Source organism: Bos mutus, chromosome 3 (assembly GCF_027580195.1).
Source record: "Bos mutus isolate GX-2022 chromosome 3, NWIPB_WYAK_1.1, whole genome shotgun sequence".
Classification (NCBI taxonomy): domain Eukaryota; kingdom Metazoa; phylum Chordata; class Mammalia; order Artiodactyla; family Bovidae; genus Bos; species Bos mutus.
The window spans coordinates 51,736,757-51,753,181 of NC_091619.1; the positions used below are offsets into that span (position 1 = coordinate 51,736,757).

Genomic DNA, 16,425 nt, shown 5'->3' on the forward strand with positions numbered 1-16,425 from the left:
ATGCTCAAGTCCCTTATACAGAATGGACATTTTGTTGTTGTTTAGTTGCTAAGTCCTACTCTTTTGAGACCCCATGGACTGCAGCCCATCAGGTTCCTTTGTCTATGGGATTATCCAGGCAAGAATATTAGAGTGGGTGGCCATTTCCTTCTCCAGGGGATCTTCCTGACCCAAGGATGGAACCCACATCTCCTGCATTGGCAGGTGGACACAGTATTTGCATATAACTTATGTACATTTTTTCCTGTACTTTAACTAAATCATCTTTAGGTTACCTATAATACCTAATACAATGTGTTATGTAAAATGTAAATGCCACATAATTGTTGCCAGTGCTTGGCAAATTCAAGTTTTGCTTTTTGGAAGTTTCTGAATTTCTTTTTCCCGAATATTTTTGGGCTGCAGTGGGTTGAATCTAGAGATACAGAACCTGTGGATACAGAGGACTGGCTGCAATTCTAATCTAAAGAGATCTAGTCTCCTTTTATGTTAATCCTTCCCCAAAATTTTAAAATAAATGAGAAATAGGAAGATCTATCAAATCCTATAACTTCAGAGCACAAAGGCTCTCTGGTGTCTCTTTAAGTAAATACAGACTCCTAGATAGGATCTAAATTTCTCTAATCTTCAACTAACCTTCTCTTATTTGACACCCAATCCCAGCTTAAAGGAGATCAGTCCTGGGTGTTCATTGGAAGGACTGATGCTGAAGCTGAAACTCCAATACTTTGGCCACCTCATGCAAAGAGCTGACTCATTGGAAAAGACCCTGACGCTGGGAGGGATTGGGGGCAGGAGGAGAAGGGGACGACAGAGGATGAGATGGCTGGATGGCATCACCGACTCGATGGACATGAGTTTTGGTGAACTCCGGGAGTTGATGATGGACAGGGAGGCCTGGCATGCTGCGATGCACAGGGTCGCAAAGAGTTGGACATGACTGAGCGACTGAACTGTACTGAACCTAGTCCACTACAATAAACCCAAATTGACCTAAAAAAAATCTATTTTTAGAAGTCTGTTGTACACAAAAAGAGAGATTATCTGTGAAATTCTACAAATGCCCATACATTCACCCACTTAATGCCTTAAAATTACATACCCATATGTTCATCTATCCAATGCCTCAAATTTTTCAGAAGCTAATTTCACTGGAAGAATCCCCCTCTCAAAAGACTCCTTACCAGAGTTAAGATTCAAATAAGAGCAATAGTTTTTCCAGTGACACAGTCAGTCATTTGAAGACAGACAATCTATCAATCTATCTTCCCCAATGGCTCAGTGGTAAAGAATACGCCTGCAATGCAGCAGACCCGGGTTTGATCCCCGGGTCTGGAAGATTCCCTGGAGGAGGGCATGGCAAACACTCCAGTAGTATTGCCTGGAGAATCCCATGGACTAAGGAGCTTGGTGGGCTACAGTCCATGGGGTCACAAAAAGTCAGACATGACTGAAGTGACTGAGTACACAATCTATCAATCTCATCTTCTGAGTATGAAGCATATGAGCTATAAAAAGGAGAGAAATAGTCAAGAGAAATAATTCTTTTTTTAAAAAGTGATCGTTTGCTTCTTGGTTCTTCAGCCAAAAGCAGGCATGACAAAAGAATTAACATCACTATGAAAATTATTTGTATTCAAATGTATTTCCAAGAAGATTTCAAGATCTGACACAGGCACAGAGAAAATGAGTGAATTAAAACAAGTATAAACAGGTCAGTTACAGGCTGATCTCTAGTTAAATTATGTTTAAAAATATTTTAATCATACTTTAAAAAAAGTGAAATAAATTTTTTTCTTTAATTCAAGTCAATTTAATTATTTTAAAACACTCATATACCAAGATGAACTCATATATTAAGGCAAATTCCAATTTTATATAGTCATTTGATTAATTGTGTTTCATTTTAAATTGCTAGTCCAGGGAGAGAAATTTTGTAAAAAACATTTTATTGCTACAAAGGGAAACATGGTCACAAAAAGCCTTTAAGCGTATCTTAACGCAAATTACTATATTCAATGTCCAATGCAGTAAAAAAATACACAGAGCACAAAATACTTGCCCAACTTATCTCTTCTAGGGTAAGTATTCAAAACATTAATGCACACTTGAATATATACTCCCAAGAGCAGCATTTAAGTTCAAATGATTAGAACAGACATACTAACAATACACATCTGTTATCCTCAACACCAATAAAGTAATAAAAATTAAGCTTAAAAATTATACAAACAATTTCTTGAAACTAAGTTAGGTAGCTATAAAAACTAAACTAAAATAGTCTTACCTTCATTTTATTAAACAAATGCCGAACATTTAGAAATTATATAAAACAAATTGTAATGTGTGGAATGCATGCAACATGGGTGTTAACTCTCATATTTTAAACTACTGAAATTCTTACCCTTTTCCACATTGGGACAAAATTTAAAGCTTCTTTTAAAACTGACTAATACCTTATATTTAATTTTCTTCTGCTTGGTCAACAGAAAAGCCGACAGGCTCTTCCTTTGCTTCTTCTTCCTCTCCTTCCCCTACCCCCTCCCCTTCTCCCTCCCCTTCCCCCACTGCCCCCACTTCCCCCTCTCCTTCTACATCCCCTCCTTCCTCTGTGTCCCCTACTCCTTCCACTCCTCCACCTTCCCCTACTTCCTCTGCTTCCTCTACTTCCCCCACTTCCTCCTCTTCTTCCTCCTCTTCCTCCTCTTCTTCCACAGGTTCGTCAATCTTTTCCTCTTCCTCCTCATCTCCTTCTATTTGTTGATCTTGAGAATGATCTTGAATTTCAAAGGGATTCTCACCCTAAAAACATGAAAAAAAAAAGCTTTTAAAAGAGCGCATTTATTTTTTAATCAGTGAAATTTTTATTTGCTATATCATTAAAAATAAATACTATTTGAAACTTAATTTCAACTTATATTAAATCTATTTAATATTTTTTGAGTACCTATTTCATACCAATGTGGGTATATATATTCCTGAAGTCAGTACTTTATACTCCATAAAACAAAGAAGATGAAGATTCATGTTCTAATTAATTGTATCAGTATTCAATGCACTACTGTTACAAGTTCTCTTTAAAAAATTCAAATGAAAATCAGTACGTTTGAAAATTCAAATGAAAATCAGAAACAAACTAAGTATTATACTTTACTTTTACTTTAAAAAAGATAAATCGGTAATTCACTAAACATTCACAACTTTAGTATTTTAATTTACTTAAATAATTATGTATCTGGATTATGTCTCATAAATTAGAGCATATCAGAAGGCTATATTAATAATATAAGAAATGAAGAGACAATGAAGGTTATTAAAACAGGGAAGTATAAGACTGGTGCTACACTTTAAGACACACTAGGTAGGAAGATGCAGGTTGAGTGGCTGTAGCAAGAGAAAAAATATTAGCACTGGGCTACTCTAATAGCCCAGGAAACGAAAGGGTAAAAGTGACACCATTGACAGAATGGGTAAATTAAGATGGGGAAAAGCAGCAGGTATGTACTATATATAATTTGAATTTAAGAGGTCTAAATGTTTAAAGGGCAACTATAAATTTGCAACTCAGAAGAGGAAAGACTTCAAAGTCAGATATTTAGATTTGTGAATTGCTTGCACAGTGAATAGTGAAGCCAGGTCTTAAAAAGGATAGCCCAGGGCAGAGCTGAGGAAATGAAAAAAAAAAAAAAAATGGCTGAGAATAAAGCCTACTGAAAAAGCTTGTACACAGGGACAGAAGTTAGAAAATGAATACTTAATGCAGAAACTTAGGATTATAAAATATCATCTAGCAAAACAAAGTTTCAAGAATGAATTAATAGATCAACACTGTTATATGACGCAAATAGGTAACAGTAGAAAACAACCGAAAAAGTTCACCAAAGCTGGTAATAATTAGAGCTGAGGAAAGGTACCTGAGGGATTTATTGTACTATCCCCTTAACTTCTGTATGTTTAAAATAACAAACAATAAAATGTTACAAATTTTTATTTGAAAATTAAATTAAGTCACTGGTAATCTTAGAACAGTTTCTAAAGTATAATGTAAATGGAAGTTGGATAGCAATGATTACCCATGAATGAACTTCACAATTCCCTCTTAAGCTCTCAAAGCACTGGCCCAGAGTCCATAACTCTGTATTAATTTAATCAAGTCCTGAAGCTCTTGCTAAAAGCACAAAATGAAATAATTTCAGACCTAAACCTCTTGAATCAAGTGTCCAGGAAAGAAGTTTGGTAATCTGCATATTTAAGACGCATTTAGAGATATCTTTATCAGAAAAGTTTGAGAAGCCCTAATTCAAAAGGTCTTATAAGGGGCCTGGGTAGCTTTTAATTGATTTTAACTTCACAGGGGATTCTAATCATACACCTCCTATTGGGAAATACTAGATTAAAGAGTGAATAATATATAGGAAGTAAAGAGCACAATGCAGGGTAAACCACCTTTTCAAGTATGATGGTAAGAGAAGAGATAAGAAGGGCTAAAGTCTAGGAAAAGTTCAGTCATTTTTAGTTTAAGAAACTCATAAACATGTCTCTTTGGGAAAAAGTAGTAAGATAATAAATGGAGGAAAAAAATCCGATAAAAATAAGGCAATAACTGATGAAACAAGAACACAGATAAAGCACAAAGAAGAATATTTTCCTTCGCATATAACAATGAGAAAAAAAATACATAATTCTAAAGGAGAAAGGAGAAAAGTTAGAGTTCACATCCAGTGGTCTTCAATCTCCCTAGAGCTAGAGAAGAGATAAGAATATGGTAAGTGAAAGGAGTAAGAATAAAATCTGGATATGTGAAGAGTGAAAAGTTTGAAACAGTCACTACAGGAAGCGCATTACATTGATTGATAGCAGGTAAAATTATTGTGAACTGCAGTGAAATCTGGCAAACATAATACTGGCACAATTCCATGATATTTTTAGCAGGAAAGACAGTTAGTAAAGCTAACCATAAATGGCAGAGCTGAGAACTAGTAAGCAGTAGAAAAATTAAGAAAAGAGTTTCAGAATGGCAGCACTGCACTGTTGTAAGGGCTGACCATGAATGTCCAGGCCAGAGTGAAGGCAGAACATATATAAGTGGAGAACTGGGAGAAATTGATGAACTGATTACTTCACAGGACAAAGATTTAAAACGGTATTTTGTCATTCTAAGCACTTAAAGATCAAAGTGTTTTAAAGCCATGACCAGAGCTGATTATGAGCTGAAGTTTTCTGTGGACTCTAGAACAGCAAGAAATGGAGCTGGACAAAAAATGCCAGACAAAGAGCATCTCCGAGTAATGAGACACCAGTGCTTCTTGAATTTTAACATGCGTATAAATCAACTATGATCTTTTTTTAAAATGAAGATTCTTATTCAATAGGCCTGGATATGAATTGATACTCTGCATGTCTAAAGAGCCTCCAGGGTGATGTCAATGCTGCTGATCCTTGGATTGCGTGGAGTAACAAGGTTCTAGAAGATTCTCAGTTAAGTTACTTTCTCCACAGTATGTACTTGAGGCAAGATATCCCAACATCTCCCATTCCATGAAGCTACACTCTAAAGTGTAGCTTGAACACCTTACACAGAAATTCTACTTTGTATTCTTTTCTCATTACAAATTACCTTCATACATCATTGGAAACAATTAACCTCTCAAGTTTGCGATATAGCAAGAATAAAAAAATCTAATCTTTCCTAATTTAGCTATGATGCTTTAATCTTTTTGACACCATATCTCCAACAAAATATGATTTCAAATTAGGGCTGTATTCACCTTTTAAAAACAGTGTGCAGTAAACAGTGCCAAATAAAATAATCAGAAAATAGGGCCTTCTGGAACAAGCAGAAAGAACTGAAATATATTCAGCTTGGAAGTCATCTGGTTGAGGAATAATATGTAAAGAAGGATCACTGGAATAATATATGGCAAAAATCCTGAGAAGCAGTAGGCCAAGTATACCTACCTAATTGTTCACCTCTGAGTTTCCTAACTGAAGCAAACCTCCTTCCTTCTGGTCTTGTGATGCTATGAGCAGGAGCTTTGTTTCTGAAGCAAAGTTTCTGAACTTCCTGCTTCCCATCCAAGTGTTATCCAGGAATGACTTATCTAACTGGTATGCTTAGAAGAAGAAATTCCAATTGGATAGGTCATTCCTCTTAGGAATTTCCCTTCACTAGGAACACCAAAAGAGGGGACAGAAGGGATTCACTTGGGCATCAAGACCCTCTTTCATGTCTTCTAAGCAACGGAAAGGGTGCATTCTAGTCTGCTCTGTCATGTGGTCGACTAAGCGAACCCTACTGCTGTCCAGCTGAAGCAGTCACAGAAGTTGGGGGGAGGTAAGTCTATCTAGGAGTGAAATATTAGAAAGTCCACAATAACTATCTAAGACATATCATCCAAGTCACCTTTAAAAAAAAAAAAATCAAGGATAAAGCTGACATTTGGGTCTTCTATCAAGATTCTTGTGTATCTCTCAAATGACCCAGAGCTAGAAAGGGAATGAGAAAGGAATGGCGTCTTGCTCCTGCCCCCAACAAATCCCAACAATTACGAAAAAAGACATTTTACCTGTATGTATGATATCAAGTAAAATTCTCCTAATTTTGTGCTATATTAAATATCACAAAGAGTTACCATGCTATATTTAACTGTTACAACATTACAATATAACCCAGTTTTTGCTCTCAAGTCTTACCTTAATAAAACGTTCGTATCGTGCCTTCACTATTGGATTATTTAAAATGCTTGTAGCAGTCAAGACACTCTCTCTTTTTATTTGTTCCTTATAAGCCTATGAAAAACAGAACACACTGAGACACTTGAAAACGATGCCATGAAAAATATTTCCTTAATTAAAATGACTGCATGCTCAAATTCTTAGAATTAAATGACTTAATTTCTGGCAAATAAAGCGATAGAACAACAAAAGCTATTGTGACTACAATCCAAATGATCTATGAATTAAAACAATGAAGATTCAAAAAGCCAGTGAACTTCAACAAAAAACACCTAGTCACTAAATGCTCTTTAAGTCCAGGTCTACTAAACACTTGCTTTCTCTCCTATCTATTCTGGAGCTACCTTTCCCAGCCCCAGCTACTCCAACTATTAATTTTCATGCTATCAAACTAAAGCCTTTAATACTTGAATTTTTAATTTGCTTTTCAAACAAATTTCTCACAAAATAAATATTTTTATTTGAAATAAATTTGACTAAATAAAACTAACCAACATAGGAGCAAAATAATACTAATCAAGAAGAAAATAGTAAAACTTTCCTAGAATTTCTGAGTAAATTCTACTAAAAATGTAACAATAGAAAGTAACTGGCTTTTTATTTTTCCCAATCATCAAAAAACAAGTCTTTCTTTTTTGTTCTAAATACACAAACACATTCATAAAACAATTTTGCACTACCTTAAAAAAATGTTAACAATAAAAAAAGCAGTTCAATAACAGCTATGATTTCGTGAATACATACTATGTGCCAGGTACTACTTTAGATGCCTTTTACATTTTAATTAAACTAATCCTTAATCACATAAGATTTATCCATCCTCATTTTATAGATAAGGAAACTTAGACAAAGAAAAGTTTATTACTTGCTTAACGTATGTATGTACTGAACCAGGATTCACAGAAGTCTTGCTCTGGAGCCCACAATACTACACTTAACCACTATACTACACTGCCTCTCTAAGTATCTTTACACTAAGTCACTCATGAGATTAATTGGATTGTACACAAGTAGGCAGGTGTGAAACAATAGCCTTTAAAGGGCAATAAGGGATTAAATAAATAATTCATTGACTTCATTAAGGTAGATTAAAACTGACCTGCTTTCCTTTGATATGATCAGGAGATTTTAAGTGCTGCTGAACTGAGCTATGTAAAGCAGGGATATACACACTGCAAGCACTGCAGTGAACAGTCTCTACTTTCATCATGTGATCGTCTGCAGTAACACCTACAAAAGAAATGCAACTATTAATAAGAAAAGCAATGATTCATATACTTCTGACAAATCAAGTTTTCACTATTTCATTTCCATTATGATTTATACTCCTTCTTCCAAAAAAAAGGACCAGAGTATAGAGTTTTTCTACCGTATCTCATAAATCTGCATAGATTAAAAATGAAAGGATAATTATTTGCTTTCATACTTTATTCAAGATTCCACATGGTATTTAGTTGCACTGAGCAGCTTCAGAATGCATGTAACAAAACCTGATAAATTCTCTCTTCATTTTTGTTATAGTTTCCTTGTTATGGCTGCTTAGATACACACATCAATTAAAAGTGGACATTTAATTTCTAAATACATGAGGTTTTTAAAGTATCTTTGATATTCATCTCTCATTTTGATATTAATTTCTCATTTAAATGTTTTCTTCTCTACAATCATCACCTGTGTTTTTTCAGCTTGTGAACTTCATTGAGGCTTTCAATAGCTAAGTCAAAGATCTCTCTTGGTAAATGTCACATTGCACTTTAAAATATGTGGGTTATTTTCAAGTATCTTTTGATATTGATTTCTAACATAACTACACAGTGACAGGAGAACAGACTAGGATTTCAATACATGACATTTTTACACCTTGTTTTATGTCCTTGGCTTTGTTTCAGTGTCTCCTGGTTTACAGTCTACGGGACGTTAAAAAACTATATGGATAAAAGATTAAAATTATAAAGTATAATTACATTATATTTCCTACTCATCTTATACAATGATTTTCTGAGGCCTGTAAGTTCAACCCCAAAAAATATAATATAAAAATGTTGACTCTGTAGTAAAATAAGAATTTTCATGCTTATGAATGTGGGTGAGTAGAGACGGAAAAAAGAAGTCAAACTTGGATTCATAAAAGACAAAAATATATGTTAGATCTTAAAAACAGTGATTGAGGGTTATTACAAGTGAAGGCTACTTTATATGTTTTTAAAACCTATTTTATTTGTTGATTTCTACACATCTCAACAGAAAGAAAATAACAGCTTTGGCTCCCAGGCTTATCACTGTATCTCTGGTTCCTTGGAACAGTGCCAGCCACATAATAGGACTTTAGTAAATATGTTAAATTAGTAAGTTATATGGCGAAGGCAATGGCAACCCACTCCAGTACCCTTGTCTGGAAAATCCCATTGACGGAGGAGCCTCGTAGGCTGCAGTCCATGGAGTCACGAAGAGTCAGATATGACTGAGCGACTTCACTTTCACTTTTCACTTTCCTGCATTGGAGAAGGAAATGGCAACCCACTCCAGTGTTCTTGCCTAGAGAATTCCAGGGATGGAGGAGCCTGGTAGGCTGCTGTCTATGGGGTCACACAGAGTCGGATACGACTGAAGCAACTTAGCAGCAGCAGCAGTAAGTTGTATGTACGTTCGTAGGAATTTTCTTTAAATGCTGCATATGAAAAACTGTTAGGAACACACCAGTTTCCTTAGAATTATATCATTTTTAAAGAATCATGTATTTTTTTATGTTGAGAAAAACTGATTTGGCTCTTTCTTGGGCAACTGAATTTATCATGACATTTGATTAAGAAAACAACAGATAACATGCAGCTTCAACTAAATAAAAAGATCTTCATGATCTTTCACATGTCATTCTTGAAGTAATACTGTAAGGTAGTATACGGTGACCATCTATATCTGCTGGTTCCAGCTCTGCAGATTCAACCAACCATGGACAGAAAATATTAAAAAAAAAAAAAAAAAAAAACCTTCTAAAAAGTTCCAAAAAATCAAAACTCCACACTGATAATTATTTATATTAAGTATCGTAAGTAATCTAGAGATGATATAAGAAATATGGCAGAAACAATACAATATTGTAATTATTCTCCAATCAAAAATAAATACATTTAAAATAAGATTGAAGAAAATGTCTAAAAAATAAAGTATATAAGAAGACATGCATGGTTTATATGCAAATACTACACCCAATTTACATAAGGGATTTGAGCATGACAGATTTTGGTATCTGCAGGAAGGTCCTAGAACCAACCTCCGCCAGACCCAGAGAAACAGCTGTCTATGCAAAAGAAAGATCTAAGAGAAAATGGCACTTTCTGGGAACTGCAAGTAATTCAGTATTGCTGGGGCACAGACTAAAGAAGGAACAAAAGGGAAAAAGAGCAGGGCCAAGATCATGAAGAGCTTTGTATGCCATGCCTAGGAATTTGAACTTCATTCTGTGGAGGATACGGAAGCCACTTTATTACTTAAATTCTTCAAGTAATAAAATCATGTAGTAGAATAAGAGATAAGACTGAAAGGAAGGAAACTAATTAGAAAAATAGAACACATAAGATTTAAACAAATTCAGTATTTAAAAAAGACGTAAAGAAAACAGACTTGTTACGTATTCAAAAGATAGAATCGAGAATCGACTGAACAAAAATACTACAGACATAGTAAAGCAAATCTAAGTACTAAGATTAACTGCACAGTTCTGGCATTGATGGGGCCACTTTCCAAGACAAATGAAGGAGATACCTGTTAAATTTTGTCTTGTTTTCTTCATGGGGTGGGGGATACTCAAGGGAAGGATACATTGTTTTAGTATGTTCAATTTGTGAGACTGCTAAAGAGAGATGTCAGTAGGCAGCTAGATGTAGGAGACTGGAGTTCAGAAGAGATATCTGTGCTGGAGATATAAATCTATACGTAATCAACATATAGATGTTGATTTAAATTCTGTATATAAATTAATTCATCAGGAAGAAATATATAGAGAAATGTTAACAGGACTGACAGAATACTGAAAAATATCAACTTCTAAAAGCTTAGTAGAAAAAGAAAAGCACAAAGAGTAAAAATGACAACGGAGTAAAGAGAGGCAGTGAGTACCACAGAAACCAAGGGAGGAAATAGATTCATAAACAACAGAGTTATCAGTGGAAAACGCTGCCGAATAAAACTGAAGTTGGTGTTGGTGTCCTCCATCACAGCAGTTTCAGTACACCAATGATAGCAGAAACTTGTCCACCGCGGGTAAAGCAGTGAGAATGAAGAAAGAGACAGTGAGGACTATGCTTAAAGAGGTGTGGTTGTTTAAAGAGAGAGGCAGGTTGTAGAGGAATTAGTGTCTGTGTTTTTCTTTTTCTTTAGGTCTTTTTTAATTTGTTTAAGTAAGTGTACAGGCTTCAGAGACAAAATCAAAAGACAAGGAAAGACTGACAAACAGAAGAGAAGAATTCACGGTTTGAGCAGAGGTCTTTAAGGAGATGAGAAGGAATAAGAGAGATAGATGACATATACAAGTACAGGCAGCCCTCTGTATCCATGGCTTCTGCATCTACAAATACTGGAAAACCAACTCTGGGCCTTGAGTATCTGCATATTCTGATACCTCAAGCAGGTCCTGAAACCTCTCTCTCTCAGACACCTAGGGATGACTGTATCTTCCATTAGAGGCAAAGCGGATACTTTCTCTATGAAGGAAATGAAGTGAAAGACGTAAGAGAAGGTAGTGATAAACTTGTAAGCATGAGAACAGGAATCAAAGGAGTTCATTTCTGATAACCCACTCAGACCTACCATATATGACTATGTACTGTATCACTCTAATGGGCATCATTTACAATGAAATAGGTTATGGTATATAAAATATATATGCAAATTTCTAAATCAATTTGTTAACTTACCTTCCATAACATCCTTTTCTATTATTTTGACTGCCTCTGTTTGATTATTTGTCTGTTGCTTACGAATAGATGTTTTCTTGAATTTATTTACCATACATTCCTAGAAAACAAAATAGAAAGAATCCAAAAAGTTTTTAGTGAATATGCAGTATAGGCCCAGCACCATGCTTGGCCTATGAAAAATAATAGTACCTGTTATATAAAACTGATGTTTTCAAGGCGCTTACAATCTAATTGAAAGGACTATAATGAAGTACCAGGAAACTACAAAAAGTATTTACTTTTCAAGATGTATTAATATTTTAGGCATATATATATAGAGGGAGATCAAAGACAGCTGGAATAGACAAGAAATCTCAGAGCAAGTGAATACTTATGTCCTAAATGACAGGAACCAGTTAAACAAAATTACAGAAGAAATTTAATTAAGGTACACAATTCTCCAAGGATACAGGATCACTGTACTTCTAACCTTCTAACAATTCCATCTCTTTTGCCCAAATTAATTGCAAGTACAGTTAGCAGTCCAGCTCCAGCCCTGGCCCAAACTATCCTACCCTTCTCCAAGTCACTTCTACTTACACTATCACTCAGGCCTCTTCTACTTAATAGTGTCATCTGTGTGTGTGTGTGTGTGTGTGTGTGTGTGTGTTTGATTTCCAATCACTGTTAGTTCACTAAAGGCAATGTCTGTGTCTTCAGTGTCTTCAGGTGCTGTGCCTGCATAGCACCTGCTCTTAAGTATTAGAGAAAAACTGTTGAACTGATGACCACATCCTGATAAAGGACGCTAAACAATCAGGCTCTCTGGCTCTGAATTCAATTCAGACTTCCATTTATTGAAAGTCACTAAACTGCTCTGAGCATAATCTTTTAGGATAAAGACGAATTGGTATAAGGTTGAAGTGAAATATGAAGAAAAATACCCAGCACAACATCAGGTACATAGAAGCCTGTTAATAGACGATAGCTGATTTGGTATCAATAAACAGCTGTTAAAGGAATTTTCCTGACACATGTCAGAAACTTCTGTAAAAAATGTGAAATGTACTCTCAAATCACAAATCTATAATCTATGAAAGAGGAATTCACATCTACTTCTAAGCTAAGTTTAACACAACTTTTTTTAAGTGAACAGTAAATTGAATTCTTAGAAACATAGAACAGGGGAACTATGGGTAACGATGAAAATCTAAGAAATTCAAATGTCAGATCAAGTGCCTCTCACTTCAAAAATAACTACTTACATGCAAAAACTCCATAACCACTTTATCAAATTTGGTTTGTTTTTGAATATGATCTAATGTTTCCTGATGTGAAGGACTTTCCAGATGGAGTTCAATATCTTTTTCTTCAAATGTTCGAAATTTACAAAATGAACATGTGAATGCCATTCTGTAAAGGGAAAAAAAAAAGTTTTTCTTTAAATATTACCTTATTTACTTAGAAAACATTCATAAGGCTATACCAATGAAATCAATTTTACCAGCATAAATGATTTCCTCTTCTCCAAGTAATGGCTGATTTAAATTTAGCTCAAGTCAGAAAAAAAATAGCATTTAAGTACCTGTCTGGACAACACTGTCATCATACTAATTGGCATTTCTGGACCACACTGGAGTTACTGGGTATGAAAAACAGAATCAGTGGACCTATTTCATCTAACCCTAACTATCCACTTCAAGTCTAGATCAGAAAGCCAAAGCAAACTTCAAGCAGTATCAAGTTCCAAAGTTCCACTAACGTTACACTCTTCTATCTTCAAGCTTCCAAATCACTGAAGTAGAAATAAAGGTAGGTAGGACACCAGAAAACCATAATTCACTCTATTAGAGCTCTCAGATGATCAAAAATCACTTCAGGGTGAATAACAGGCCTGGACTGGACATATGCACTCATTGAAAAGCTCAAGAGTCACTCCAGAATGAATTGTCCCTTTTCTCCCATTTAATTATTCTTATCTCATATATCCCTGTTATTTCCTTTTTTTCAAATTATGACAATAGTCTCTTAATGGGTTTCTTTATCTTGAGTCTCCATTTTCCACCTAATTCCTTAGAGTACTATTATATTTATTTTCCTGAGTAAGAGTATAGAATCTGAAATCTACTGCTGGGTTTATTTCTTAGCACCCTTATGTGACTTTAGGCAACTTAAATTCCCTGGGTCTTAGTTTTCTAATCTTAACGAGGTGAGAACCCTCAAAGAGCATCCTCACATTTTGGTCTTCCAAGGGGTTGGGGATGTGGAGGCTGCATAGAAGAGGTGGTGATCCTAGAACCAATTCACTATGCATATCAAGGGATGACTGTAAATATCAAAAAATCAAAATCATTCCTATATATCTTTGATCAATCCTCTTCATTTGACTCTCAGGAATTTTTTCACATCCCAATTAATTTATCTGCCTTTTCTAAGAAACATGTTTAGGTGTTTTTTTTATTTGATGCTTAAACATAGTATTTTATTGATTCTAAGACATATTTTTTCTGATCGCATTTCTGAAATCAGTCTGTATCATAAAATTAATGAAACATCACAATCTCTTTTGGCCAGATAGATTATTGCTTGTGCACAAAGAAAAACCAGGAATTCTAGTTGTAAAATCTATATAGAGTGATGGTCAGCGGCTTGAAAGTCTCAAGGACAGTAATAAAGCATTCTTTTAGACCTTGAGGAGCAAATAGTTATGGAGGAGGTGGAGAGTAGCAAACTGAACATATCTGTCGATATCCTTGAGACAGATATCAAACATAGGCTAACTCTACATGACTGTAGAGTAACTGTAATACCAGGTTAAAACACCAACAATAATAATTTTTTTAAAAATATAATCTTTTTAAAATTTGATTTTTAAAATCTTTTAAAAAATATAACATTGTATAAGTTTAAGATGTACAACATAATTATTTGATATATGTACATATTATGAAATGATGAGCACTATGATTTTAGTTACTGTCCAGCACCTCACTAGTTGTAAATTTTTTCTTGTGATGAGAACCTTGAAGATCTACTCTCTTAGCAATTTCAAATATATAATACAGTACTGTCAACAACAGTCATTATCTGTACAATATATCCCCAGAACTTATTTACCATATAACGGAAGTATGTACCTTTTGGCCATCTTCACTCAATTTTCCCACCCTCAAATCCTGGAAACAGTTTTTTAATGAGTCCAATTTTCTGACTCTACTAAGCACAAACCTGTATCCATCTCCATATTTCTCACTGTTTTTTTCTCTTCTGCGTCTTTGTTTCTCTCGCCGAGCTTCAATTCGCCGCTTTTCTTCTTCTTCATTTTTAGGATCAGTTTTTGCTAGGGGATCAGACAAAAAAGTTAAAACTAAAAATCACTTCTCCATTCTCCTTTTCCAGTCCCCAATTCATAAACTACAGACAGATGATTTATTTGGTGGTCATTATCTAAACTGAACTCACCAGAAAAATCAGAGTTTGAGATTACTCAGTATTTCTGAAACTTCATTCACATGAATACCTTCCTCATAAATTTTGTCTATTTACTTCTCACCTATGTTTATTATTTGCTGCATTATTTTTCTCTAGACCCACTCATTTTTTCTTTTCTTCATTTTAAGTAATAATATCCACATTACCTAAAATAATTTTGAATTATCCCACCATTGGCAAACATTTGACAAATAACCTGACCTTGCATGAAAGTGGAAAAACAGTGAGCACTAGAGAGAGCGCCTTGGATGCAAAAACTCGGTATTATAGCAGCTTTCTTAAAATTTCTTAAAATGAATAAACTCTAAAAGCAGGTTCTTCCTCTTTTTCTCAAAACATGTCTTAATGTGAATATACAAAAATATGTACTATTTTAGCCATTTCAAAGTGTACAAGTTAGTGACATTAAGTTTATCACAAGGTCATGCAACCATCACTACTATTTAGTTCCAGAACTTTTTAATCAGTCCAAAGAGAAGTCACTAAAGCACCTGGTAAAACTATTAATCTGCTTTCTGTCTCTACAGATTTTCCTATCCTAGATATTGCATATAAAAGGAAGGATACAATATGTGGCCTTTTTTGTCCAGTTTCTTTTATTTAGCATAATGTCTTCAAGGCTCTTCCATGTGTTGTATCATGTATCAGTACCTCCTTCCTTTTTAAAGCTCAATAATATTTCATTGTGCAAATACATCACATTGCCTTTTCATTCATTCATCCGCTGATGAACATCTAGATTCTTTCAACCTTTTGACAACTGTGAATAATGCTGCTATGAACATTTGTACAGTTTTTGTTTGAATACTTCTTTTCAGTTCTTTGAAGTACATATGTAGAAATGGAATTGTTGGTTCAAATGGTCAGTCTACGTATAATCATTAGAGGAACCACCAAACTGTTCCCCACAACAGCCACATCATTTTACATTTTCATAGTAATGTATAAGGGTTCTAATTTGCCCACATTGTCATCACTTGTTATTTTCTCTTTTTTGTTAAGACCATCAACTTCATATGTGATAGGAAGTAATATCTCATTGTAGTAAAGAAAAAAAAGGTTCTTTCTTATAATATAGCTAATTTTAGACTTAAAAACAACTCATCTGCCCTCAAACTTTTCCTTTTATTCACTGTTTATCCTTTTGGATTACCTTTGGAAAAATATCTAATACAAAATCATGAACACCTGGGGATTCATGAACTTAACAATAAACAAATATTAAGTACGTGCTATGCATACAGCAGGATGTCTCAAAACCATATAAAATCAATACCTTAAAATTCAATATCTAGATTATTTT

The 16,425-nt window shown here is 34.6% G+C and overlaps 1 protein-coding gene across 5 annotated transcripts in view; it reads right to left on the reverse strand.

Moving 5' to 3' along the window:
• Positions 1-2,113: 2,113 nt before the first annotated feature.
• The window catches only part of ZNF326 (zinc finger protein 326), a 34,937-nt gene continuing 20,625 nt past the window's right edge, over positions 2,114-16,425 (reverse strand). For all 5 annotated transcript variants that reach the window (XM_070367717.1, XM_070367716.1, XM_070367718.1 and 2 more), the window contains 6 exons: positions 14,859-14,970; positions 12,896-13,043; positions 11,649-11,748; positions 7,835-7,965; positions 6,694-6,789; positions 2,114-2,802 (listed from right to left, as the gene is read on the reverse strand). In XM_070367717.1, the coding sequence (XP_070223818.1) occupies positions 2,464-2,802; positions 6,694-6,789; positions 7,835-7,965; positions 11,649-11,748; positions 12,896-13,043; positions 14,859-14,970 (926 nt within the window). In that variant the 3' untranslated portion in view covers positions 2,114-2,463. The remainder of the gene's footprint in view (positions 2,803-6,693; positions 6,790-7,834; positions 7,966-11,648; positions 11,749-12,895; positions 13,044-14,858; positions 14,971-16,425) is intronic.